Below are 12,560 nucleotides of genomic sequence, written 5' to 3'. Positions count from 1 at the left end.
GCGACTGCGGGTAAGTCCTCTTTTCTTCCTTATGTTCCCACACAACAGAAAAAGGCACCACATCAACAAATGCAGTCCTTTCGTCACAATAAATACAGGCGTGGGAAAGGTTAGTCTTCCCTCGCCTCAAAGGGTAGAGGACGGGGAAGAAAACTTCCTGCAGCCTCAGGCGCACAGGACCAGAAGTCCTCCCTGGCTGCTACCAAGTCCACCGCATGACGCTGGGGCTTCCCTGGGGGAGTCCGGACCGGTGGGGGGCCGTCTTCAGGTATTCAGCCAGGTCTGGATTCAATCAGACCTGGATCCTTGGGTGTTAGAAATCGTGTCTCAAGGATACAAACTGGAGTTTCAGGAGATGCCCTCTCACCGGTTCTTCATTTCGGCATTACCAGTGGTTCTTCCGGACAGGGAGGTGGTCCGGGCGGCGATTCAAAAATTGTGTCTACAGAAGGTCATTGTTCCCGTCCCTCCGTCCCAGCGGGGGGGAGGGGTTCTACTCGAGCCTCTTTGTGGTACCGAAACCGGACAGTTCGGTCAGACCAATTCTAAATCTAAAATCCCTCAATCCATACTTGAAAGTGTTCAAGATGGAATCCCTTCGAGCGGTGATTGCCAGCCTGGAGGGAGGGGATTTTATGGCGTCAGTCGACATAAAGGATGCCTACTTACATGTGCCGATATATCCTCCACATTAGGCTTTCCTCAGGGGCGAGGTCCAAGGAACGGTTGCTGAGAAGTGTAGAGTTGTCACTATTGGTTCTGCGACAGCACGGTTGGGTGCTCAATTTGCCGAAATCCCAGTTGATTAGGACCACTCGGCTTCCTTTTCTGGGCATGATTCTGGACACGGAGTTACAGAAGGTATTTCTTCCAGAAGAAAAGGCTCGGGAACTGCAGACGATGGTCAGAGAACTTCTGAAGCCGACGAGTGTGTCAATCCATTATTGTACTCGGGTTCTGGGGAAGATGGTTGCGGCGTACGAAGCCATTCCATTTGGCAGATTTCACGCCCGCGTGTTTCATTGGGACTTGCTGAGCAAATGGTCCGGATCTCATCTACACATTCACCGGAAGATAAGTCTATCTCCCAGAGCCAGAATTTCTCTCCTGTGGCGGCTACAAGCTCATCACCTCCTGGGGGGACGCCGATTCGGTATCTAGGATTGGGTACTTCTGACGACAGATGCAAGTCTCCGGGGCTGGGGCGCAGTCACCCAAGGAAGAAATTTCCAGGGAAAATGGTCGCTCCAGGAAGCCTGTCTCCACATAAATATTTTCGAGTTAAGAGCCATTTACAACGGCCTGCTCCAAGCAAGAAGTCTTCTTCAGGATCGACCGGTCCTGGTACAGTCAGAAAACATCACAGCGGTGGGCCATATAAACCGGCAAGGCGGAACGAGGAGCAGAGCGGCAATGGCGGAGGCCACAAAGATCCTTTGCTGGGCGGAACACGTCAGCGCACTGTCAGCAGTTTTCCTACCGGTGGTGGACAACTGGGAAGCGGATTTCCTCAGCAGACACGACCTCCATCCGGGAGAGTGGGCTCTGCACCAAGAGGTATTTGCAGAAGTGACAAGACGCTGGGGAATTCCGTTGATAGACATGATGGCGTCTCGGCTCAACAAGAAGCTCCCGAGGTATTGTTCCAGGTCAAGGGACCCACAAGCCACTGCAGTGGACGCCCTGGTGTCTCTGTGGGTCTTCCAGTCGGTGTATGTGTTCCCTCCACTTCCTCTCATTCTAAAGGTGCTGGGGATCATTCGTCGAGCAAGGGTTCAGGCGATTCTCGTCGATCCAGACCGGCCAAGAAGGGCCTGGTACCCGGATCTTCAGGACTTGCTGGTGGAAGATCCTTGGCCACTTCCTCTAAGAGAGGATCTGTTGTTGCAGGGTCCATGCGTGTTTCCAGACTTACCGTGGCTGCGTTTGACGGCATGGAGGTTGAGCGCCAGATCTTAGCGCGTAATGGTATTCCCAGGGAAGTCATTCCAACTCTCATTAAGGCTAGGAAAGAGGTTACGGTGAAACACTATCACCGTATCTGGAGGAAGTAGGTTTCCTGGTGTGAGCTTAAAAAGGCTCCTGCGGAGGATTTTCACTTGGGTCGTTTTCTCCACTTTTTACAGGCGGGCGTAGATGCAGGCCTGAAATTGGGTTCCATCAAAGTGCAAATTTCGGCTTTGTCTATTTTCTTTCAAAAAGAGTTCGCTGCCCTCCCAGAGGTTCAGACCTTTTGTAAAGGGTGTAATGCATATCAATCCGCCGTTTGTACCTTCTGTAGCTTCATGGGACCTCGATGTCGTCTTACGGTTTCTCATGTCTTCCTGGTTTGAACCTTTGCGTAAGGTTGAGTTGAAATTTCTCACTTGGAAGGTCGTTATGCTTTTGGCGCTGGCATCTGCCAGGCGAGTGTCGGAATTGGCAGCTTTATCTCATAAGAGCCTGTACTTGATTTTTCATTCGGATAGGGCGGAATTGAGGACTCGTCAACAATTTCTACCGAAGGTGGTTTCTTCATTTCACATTAACCAACCTATTGTGGTTCCGGTAGCTACGGAAGAGGTGGCGATTCCAAAATCTCTGGAGGTTGTAAGAGCGTTAAAAGTATATGTTTCTAGGACAGCTGTTACTAGGAAAACTGAAGCGTTGTTTGTTTTGTATGCGGCCAACAAGATTGGTCATCCCGCTTCAAAACAGACTATTGCATGCTGGATTTGTAGTACGATCCAGCAGGCTCATTCTTCGGTAGGACTGCCGGTGCCGAAATCGGTTAAAGCCCATTCTACCAGGAAAGTGGGCTCATCTTGGGCGGCTGCCCGACGTGTCTCGGCGCTACAGCTTTGCCGAGCAGCTACTTGGTCGGGTTCGAACACTTTTGCTAAGTTCTATAAGTTTGATACCCTGGCCGATGAGGACCTGGCGTTTGCTCAGTCTGTGCTGCAGAGTCGTCCGCACTCTCCCACCCGTTCTGAAGCTTTGGTATAATCCCCATGGTCCTTTTGGAGTACCCAGCATCCTCTAGGACGTAAGAGAAGACAGGATTTTGGTACTCACTGTTAAATCCTTTTCTCCTAGTCCGTAGAGGATGCTGGGCGCCCGTCCCAGTGCGGACTATTACTTGCAGTGTGTTTTCTTACTGGTTAAGTTAGTTTGTACACGAGTTGTGTATTGGTTTGTTGCAGCTGGTTGCTGGAGTTTTATGCATACTGTTATCTGGTTTGGCGTTATTCCGGTTGTACGGTATGTTTATGGTGTGGGCTGGTAGTTTGGTAGCCCTTAGTTAAAACAAAAATCTTTCCTTGTACTGTCCGTCTCTCCTGGGCACAGTTCCTATAACTGAGGTCTGGAGGAGGGGCATAGAGGGAGGAGCCAGTTCACATCCAGTTTTAAGTCTTTTTAGTGTGCCCAAGCTCCTGCGGATCCCGTCTATACCCCATGGTCCTTTTGGAGTCCCCAGCATCCTCTACGGACTAGGAGAAAAGGATTTAACGGTGAGTACTAAAATCCTGTTTTTTGAACTACACTGGCTTCCTTTTCTGGTACTTTTCCTAACCCTTTTGATACAAATGTCTGTTGAGTTTTTCCCACTTCTCCTGCACTTCTTTCAAGTTCCTGCAATCCACCAATGAATCACTTAAACATCTCTCCATTTAGCAAAGTCAGCCTTCCTAAAATCCAACACCTTTGTTTTTGAGTGGCAGGAGTTGGACCCTGTCTTTCTACTAAACCATACTGCTTGATGATCACTGGATCCTAGGTTCTCTCCCACATATGCCTAATCTCCTGTCACCATTTGTGAGTACTAAATCTAATATGGCATCTTTGCGAGTGGGCTCCCTCACCAATTGCTTGAGGAAGGGATGCTTCCTGTATGGAATTTAGAAATTTGCCACTGAACTTGCAAAAGACTCCTCCCAATTTATATCAGGTAGTTTAAAGTCTCCCATGATTATTACCTCTCCCTTCAAATCCATTTTAGTGATAACCAGCAATAGGTTCCTGTCCAATTCCTGCCCCTCGCCTGATGGTTTATAGATCACCCCAGTGCGAATAGTTTTCCTCTGACACCAGCAACCAAGTACCTTCTGACATTCTGAACAACTATAGGGTTGCAGCCAATGTTCTGTCAATGATGTGCCTTTTGTGCGCACCACTCAGGATTAGAGATGTAGCTGGTGGGCGTCTCAATAGACAGCCCATCGGTTGCAGCATTTGCATAATTTCGCCGTCGCAGCTGTGACAAATGTATCCATCAGACAATGTGCAAGCATTTACTAGACACGAAGAACTTACAAATGAATATAGGCCCTCATTCCGAGTTGATCGGTCGCAAGGCGAATTTAGCAGAGTTACACACGCTAAGCCGCCGCCTACTGGGAGTGAATCTTAGCTTCTTAAAATTGCGACCGATGTATTCGCAATATTGCGATTACTAACTACTTAGCAGTTTCAGAGTAGCTCCAGACTTACTCTGCCTGTGCGATCAGTTCAGTGCTTGTCGTTCCTGGTTGACGTCACAAACACACCCAGCGTTCGCCCAGGCACTCCCACCGTTTCTCCGGCCACTCCTGCGTTTTTTCCGGAAACGGTAGCGTTTTCAGCCACATGCCCCTGAAACGCCGTGTTTACGCCCAGTAACACCCATTTCCTGTCAATCACATTACGATCGCCGGAGCGAAGAAAAAGCCGTGAGTAAAAATACTTTCTTCATAGTAAAGTTACTTGGCGCAGTCGCAGTGCGAACATTGCGCATGCGTACTAAGCGGATTTTCACTGCGATGCGATGAAAAATACCGAGCGAACAACTCGGAATGAGGGCCATAGAACAGTCTTTCAAACGCTAGGCAGTCAATTGACCGCCTGTTGGGATCCCGGCGGTCAGGATACCGACGCCGGAATCCCGACACCAGCTGAAATACCGGCGGTAGGAGTCCTGACCACCGGCTGGTTACCCGTCTTGGCTGGTGTTCCACACCACCACCTGGAGGGAAATAGAAACATGGGTGAAGCTGGGTGAGCAAAGCGAGCCCACTAGGAGACATTCTGCGTTCGCTGCCGGGAACCCTGCTGTTGGGCTCCCGGCGTCGGTCTCCTGACCGCCAGGATCCCGACCGCCGCTATCTCGTACTGATTTTACTTTTAAACAGTGGTTGTTTTTATGACTATATATGACAATGTTGCCATTTCATACTATATAAAAGCTCAGGTTTCACAGGTTTTGCAAAAGACAGGTTGTATATTCCATCTGATATATGTCCTGAGTATGCGTAGAATAGATTGGTGAGAGGGGAAAGGAGCTTCCATTTGGAAGCTAGCCTGCAAGTAGCTACTCCTAAAATTAAAAATATCTAGAAAAACCTCAGCATTCAACCTTCTTCTATTATTTTATTCTATACTAAATTGTGTTTAACATCTTATTCTCCCTACCTTGCTAGGATGAGTCCCAAGTGTCTGTAGAAGAAGCAGAGGACCCAGATCGGGAGCCTGACCCTGAAGATTTTGTTCCACCTGCTCCTCCCCCTTCATATTTTTCAACGTTCTATTCTTGCACTCCAAGAATGAATCATAGGTAATTGGTATCGGCTTTATAATTCTAATGTTACACAGTAATTTATCATTTGAACTTAATTTCATTATTTAATAATTTTTAGATTAGAGCATAGTTTCCCAAACTCCACCATTACAGTCCAGGTTTTAAGGATATCTGTGCTTGAGTCCGGATGGTTGAATCAAATTGACTGAGGTACTGATTAAGTCACCCTTGCCCAAGCATGGATATCCTTAAAACCTGGACTGTAATGGCTGAGTTGGGGAAACAGCATTAGAGTAAAATAATACTACTTTTTGGGAAAGATGGGGAGGTTCAAATGGTGCAGAATTAATTTTTAATATAGGTGTTAAATAGCCAATGTCATGTTAACTGCTACCAGTTTCCAATGTTGGTACAACAAGTGTTACAGTTCTGATGGGGGAACTTCCTCTAGACAGTGTTTGATTCTGGTATTAATGCACACAAGTCTATGATTTAGAGTGAAGGAGTGTTGGGTAATTGAGTAAAAATGAAAGTTTACCCTTCAAGTAACTTTGATACACAATGCTAATAGTCTCACTGTAAGGCTTTTATAAGGTTGGTTGGATGGGTCATTCATTCATATTTACAGAACTTAAACATTTTCCAATGTTTTCCCCATTGTGTCCTTTGTTGCCAATATATTCTTGTTTTCCTTAAGTAAGTCTTCATGGCTGCCCTTGCAAGTCTAGTTATAAAGACTGATTAGAAAACAAGCTTGTTTGGCCAGAAAAGCAATATAAGAGGATTGCTGTAGTGAAAGTTCAATTTTCTTTCCTATTAAGGCAGGAACAGATGTTTGTGTAGTTTGCACATTTAATTATTTTTAATTGCTTCCATTGGCAAGGAGTACATTTCTTTTAATTTTTGGCTCATTTAGTGACGGCCTTTGCTAATGCCTAAAAGTTCCACTGAAACATATTTGAAATATAAATACTTTATATTTTTATTAGTATTAATAAAAGTCAAATAGAATTTAAAAAAAATATTACAATAGAGAATATCATGGTAAAGAAGCTGAAATATTTTAATTCTCTTTTGTTAAATGTATCTATGAATAAGTTAGTGGGAGTTGATGGAGGAAGCACAGTACACTAAACTACTGTGTGTTGTGATGTGCTGTAATACTTGTTGTGGTTAGTATGTTGATGTCTGTAGAGACTGTCTAGTCTGACACTACTCTGGTAGCAGTAATACATCTCTCCAAGTAGCAGCATTTTGAATAGGACCTGAAACAGGAACAACTAAGACTGATATTTCCAGTGCACATTTGATCATATTTGGAAAGCACATCACAACATATTTTAGTGTACAAATTAATATGCATACAAAAATGTTGCATTTTGAAATCAAAGGGGTATATGCAATTGCCGGCGAATCGCAGCAATTTTTCGCCCGTTTTTTAATTCGACACAATTCGACCGTCGAATTCCGGCAGGTGAGTGCCGGAATTCTACATATTCAATAAAAAACGGATTCGACAGTCCCGCTGTCGAAAAACGGCCGATCTGACGGATTTTGATTAGATTTTAAAAAATGTTAAAAAAACGGGAAAAGACGGTAAAAAACCCGAAAAATAATTGCGTGAGGTCCCCCCTCCTAAGCATAACCAGCCTCCGGCTTTTCGAGCCGGTCCTGGTTCTAAAAATCCGGGGGGAAAACTGACAGGGGATCCCCCGTATTTTTAAAACCAGCACCGGGCTCTGCGCCTGGTGCAAAAAATACGGGGGACTAAAAGAGTAGGGGTCCCCCGTATTTTTTACACCAGCATCGGGCTCCACTAGCTGGGTAGATAATGCCACAGCCGGGGTCACTTTTATACAGCGCCCTGCGGCCGTGGCATTAAATACGCAACTAGTCACCACTGGCCGGGGTACCCTGGAGGAGTGGGGACCCCTTCAATCAAGGGGTCCCCACCCTCCAGCCACCCAAAGGCCAGGGGTGAAGCCCGAGGCTGTCCCCCTGATCCAAGGGCTGCGGATGGGGGGCTGATAGCCTTTTGAAAAATGAAAGAATATTGTTTTTTTCCAGTAGTACTACAAGTCCCAGCAAGCCTCCCCCGCAAGCTGGTACTTGGAGAACCACAAGTACCAGCATGCGGGAGAAAAACGGGCCCGCTGGTACCTGTAGTTCTACTGGAAAAAAAATACCCAAATAAAAACAGGACACAGACACCGTGAAAGTAAAAGTTTATTTCATACATGCCGACACATACATACTTACCTATGTTGACCCGCCGACTGCCACGTCTCCAATGTCGCCGACGATCCGGGGTACCTGTGAATAAAATTACTCACCTGATCCAGTGTCCTGGTCTTTTATTATAATCCACGTACTTGGCAAAAAAAAAAAAAAACGAACACCCGGACCAGGCGGACTGAAAGGGGTCCCATGTTTACACATGGGACCCCTTTCCCCGAATGCAGAGACCCCCCGTGACTCCTGTCACAGAAAAGCCCCTTCAGCCAATCAGGGAGCGCCACTTCGTGGCACTCACCTGATTGGCTCTGCGCGTCTAAGCTCAGACGCGCATTGCACAGCCCCCTCCATTAGTTTCAATGGTGGGAACTTTGCGGTCAGCGGTGAGGTCACCCGCGGTCAGCGGCTGACCGCGGGTAACCCCACCGCTGACCGCAAAGTTCCCACCATTGAAACTAATGGAGGGAGCTGTGCGATGCGCTGTCTGCCAGCTCAGACGCGCATACAGCCAATCGGGAGAGTGCCACGAAGTGGCGTTTCCTGATTGGCTGAAGGGACCTTTCTGTGACAGGAGTCACGGGGGGTCTCTGCATTTGGGGAAAGGGGTCCCATGTGTAAACATGGGACCCCTTTCAGTCCGCCTGGTCCGGGTGTTCATTTTTTTATTTTGACAAGTACGTGGATTATAAAAAAAGATCCGGACTCTGGTTTTTGGTGAGTATAATTTTTTTTGCAGGTACCCCGGATTCTTCACTGACGAGGGGGTCGTGGCCAGTGTCGGAGTGTCAACATAGGTAAGTATGTGTGTGTCGGCAGGTGTGAAATAAAGTTTTACTCTCACGGTGTGCGTGTCCTGTTTTTATTTGGGTATTTTTTTTCCCATTAGAACTACAGGTACCAGCGGGCCCGTTTTTCTCCCGCATGCTGGTACTTGTGGTTCTCCAAGTACCAGCTTGCGGGGGAGGCTTGCTGGGACTTGTAGTACTACTGGAAAAAAATAAGAATTTACTCACCGGTAATTCTATTTCTCGTAGTCCGTAGTGGATGCTGGGGACTCCGTAAGGACCATGGGGAATAGACGGGCTCCGCAGGAGACTGGGCACTCAAAAAGAAAGATTAGGTACTATCTGGTGTGCACTGGCTCCTCCCTCTATGCCCCTCCTCCAGACCTCAGTTAGGGAAACGGTGCCCGGAAGAGCTGACACTACAAGGAAAGGATTTGGAATCCAGGGTAAGACTCATACCAGCCACACCAATCACACCGTATAACTTGTGATAACCATACCCAGTTAACAGTATGAACAACAACTGAGCCTCAATCAACGGACGGCTCATAACAATAACCCTTTAGTAAGCAATAACTATATACACGTATTGCAGAAGAAGTCCGCACTTGGGACGGGCGCCCAGCATCCACTACGGACTACGAGAAATAGAATTACCGGTGAGTAAATTCTTATTTTCTCTGACGTCCTAGTGGATGCTGGGGACTCCGTAAGGACCATAGGGATTATACCAAAGCTCCCAAACGGGCGGGAGAGTGCGGACGACTCTGCAGCACCGAATGAGCAAACTCAAGGTCCTCCTCAGCCAGGGTATCAAACTTGTAGAACTTAGCAAATGTGTTTGAACCCGACCAAGTAGCAGCTCGGCAAAGCTGTAAAGCCGAGACCCCTAGGGCAGCCGCCCAAGAAGAGCCCACCTTCCTTGTGGAATGGGCTTTTACTGATTTTGGATGCGGCAATCCAGCCGCAGAGTGAGCCAGCTGAATCGTGCTACAGATCCAGCGGGCAATAGTCTGCTTCGAAGCAGGAGCGCCAACCTTGTTGGCTGCATACAGAATAAACAGCGAGTCAGACTTTCTGACCCCCGCCGTTCTGGAAACATAAATTTTCAAAGCCCGGACTACGTCCAGCAGCTTGGAATCCTCCAATCCATAGTAGCCGCAGGCACCACAATAAGTTGGTTCAAATGAAACGATGATACCACCTTAGGGAGAAATTGGGGACGAGTCCTCAATTCTGCCCTGTCCATATGGAAGATCAGATAGGGGCTTTTACATGACAAAGCCGCCAATTCTGACACACGTCTAGCCGAAGCTAAGGCCAACAGCATGACCACTTTCCACGTGAGATATTTTAGCTCCACGGTCTTAAGTGGCTCAAACCAGGAAATCCAACACAACGTTAAGATCCCAAGGTGCCACTGGTGGCACAAAAGGAGGCTGAATATGCAGCACTCCCTTTACAAACGTCTGGACCTCAGGCAGTGAAGCCAGTTCTTTTTGAAAGAAAATGGATAGGGCCGAGATCTGAACCTTTATGGACCCTAATTTGAGGCCCATAGTCACACCTGACTGTAGGAAATGCAGAAAACGACCCAACTGGAAGTCCTCTGTAGGGGCCTTCCTGGCCTCACACCAAGCAACATATTTCCGCCATATGCGGTGATAATGCTTTGCTGTCACATCCTTCCTAGCTCTTATCAGCGTAGGAATTACTTCATCCGGTATAGCCTTTTCCGCTAGGATCCGGCGTTCAACCGCCATGCCGTCAAACGCAGCCGCGGTAAGTCTTGGAACAGACAGGGCCCCTGCTGCAACAGGTCCTGTCTGAGAGGCAGAGGCCATTGGTCCTCCGTGACCATCTCTTGAAGTTCTGGGTACCACATCCTTCTTGGCCAATCCGGAACAATGAGTATTGTTCTCACTCCTCTTTTTCTTACTATTCTCAGTACCTTGTGTATGAGAGGAAGAGGAGGAAACACATGTACCGTCTGGAACACCCACGGAGTTACCAGTGCGTCCACAGCTATCGCCTGAGGGTCCCTTGACCTGGCGCAATATTTTTTTAGCTTTTTGTTTAGGCGGGACGCCATCATGTCCACCTGTGGCCGTTCCCACCGATTTGCAATCTGCTCGAAGACTTCTTGATGAAGTCCCCACTCTCCCGGGTGGAGGTCGTGCCTGCTGAGGAAGTCTGCTTCCCAGTTGTCCACTCCCGGAATGAACACTGCTGACAGTGCTTGTACGTGATTCTCCGCCCAATGAAGAATCCTTGTGGCTTCCGCCATCGCCACCCTGCTTCTTGTGCCGCCCTGTCGGTTTACATGGGCGAATGCCATGATGTTGTCTGACTGAATCAGCACTGGTTGGTCTCGAAGCAGGGGCTCCGCTTGACTCGGGGCGTTGTATATGGCCCTTAATTCCAGTATGTTTATGTGCAGACGAGTCTCCTGACTTGACCACAGCCCCTGGAAGTTTCTTCCCTGAGTGACTGCCCCCCATCCGCGGAGGCTTGCATCCGTGGTCACCAGGACCCAGTCCTGTATGCCGAACCTGCGGCCCTCGAGAAGATGAGCACTCTGCAGCCACCACAGAAGAGACACCCTGGCCCTCGGGGACAGGGCGATCAGCCGATGCATCTGAAGATGCGATCCGGACCACTTGTCCAACAGATCCCACTGAAAGATCCTGGCATGGAACCTGCCGAAAGGAATGGCTTCGTATGACGCTACCATCTTTCCCAGGACTCGCGTGCAGTGATGCACCGACACCTGCTTTGGTTTCAGGAGACCCCTGACCATGGTCACTAACTCCTGAGCCTTCTCCTCCGGGAGAAATACCTTCTTCTGTTCTGTGTCCAGAATCATGCCCAGGAAGGGCAGACGCGTCGTAGGAATCAGCTGCGACTTTGGAATATTCAGAATCCAGCCGTGCCGTAGCAACACTTCCTGAGAGTGCGCTACGCTGACCAACAACTGCTCTCTGGACCTCGCCTTTATGAGGAGATCGTCCAAGTACGGGATAGCTGTAACTCCTTGCTTCCGGAGAAGCTCCATCATCTCCGCCATTACCTTGGTAAAGACTCTCGGTGCCGTGGATAGACCAAACGGCAACGTCTGGAATTGGTAATGACAGTCCTGTACCACAAACCTGAGGTACTCCTGGTGAGGCGGATAAATGGGGACATGCAAGTACGCATCCTTGATGTCCAGAGATATCATAAAATCCCCCTCTTCCAGGCTGGCAATGACCGCTCTGAGCGATTCCATTTTGAACCTGAACTTTTTCATGTAAATGTTCAAGGATTTTAAATGTAGAATGGGTCTTACCGAACCGTCCGGTTTCAGTACCACAAACAGTGTGGAATAGTAACCCCTTCCCTGCTGAAGGGGGGGTACCATTATTATCACTTGCTGGAGGTACAGCTTGTGAATAGCCGTCAGGACTATCTCCCTCCCCGTGGGAGAAGCTGACAAGGCGGATTTAGGTAACGGTGAGGGGGCGTCACTTCGAATTCCAGCTTGTATCCCTGAGATACAATTTGTATAGCCCAAGGATCTACTTGTGAGCAAACCCACTGGTTGCAGAAATTTCGGAGACGCGCCCCCACCGCTCCTGGCTCCGCCTGTGGAGCCCCAGCGTCATGGGGTGGACTTAGTGGAAGCAGGGGAGGACTTTTGTTCCTGAGAATTGGCTGCATGGTGCAGCTTCTTTCCTCTACCCCTGCCTCTGGCAAGAAAAGATGCACCTCTGACTCTCTTGCTTTTTTGGGAACGAAAGGACTGCATTTGGTGCTTTCTTAGGCTGTGAGGAAACCTGTGGCAAGAAAGTCGACTTTCCAGCTGTCGCTGTGGATACGAGGTCCGAGAGACCGTCCCCAAACAATTCCTCACCCTTATAAGGCAAAACCTTCATGTGTTTTTTAGAGTCGGCATCCCCTGTCCATTGCCGAGTCCATAAGACCCTCCTGGCAGAAATGGACATTGCATTTATTCGAGAGCCCAGCAG

At 48.4% G+C, this 12,560-nt stretch overlaps 1 protein-coding gene across 3 annotated transcripts in view; it reads left to right on the top strand.

Moving 5' to 3' along the window:
• The window catches only part of ENTREP1 (endosomal transmembrane epsin interactor 1), a 333,779-nt gene that overhangs the window by 180,699 nt on the left and 140,520 nt on the right, over positions 1–12,560 (top strand). For all 3 annotated transcript variants that reach the window (XM_063913909.1, XM_063913908.1, XM_063913907.1), the window contains one exon: positions 5,436–5,569. In XM_063913909.1, coding sequence (XP_063769979.1) covers positions 5,436–5,569 — 134 coding nt within the window. The remainder of the gene's footprint in view (positions 1–5,435; positions 5,570–12,560) is intronic.

Source organism: Pseudophryne corroboree, chromosome 1, assembly GCF_028390025.1.
Source record: "Pseudophryne corroboree isolate aPseCor3 chromosome 1, aPseCor3.hap2, whole genome shotgun sequence".
Taxonomy (NCBI): Eukaryota; Metazoa; Chordata; class Amphibia; order Anura; family Myobatrachidae; genus Pseudophryne; species Pseudophryne corroboree.
The sequence above is the reverse complement of the archived record's forward strand: the minus strand, read 5'-3'. Positions and strand labels throughout refer to the sequence as shown.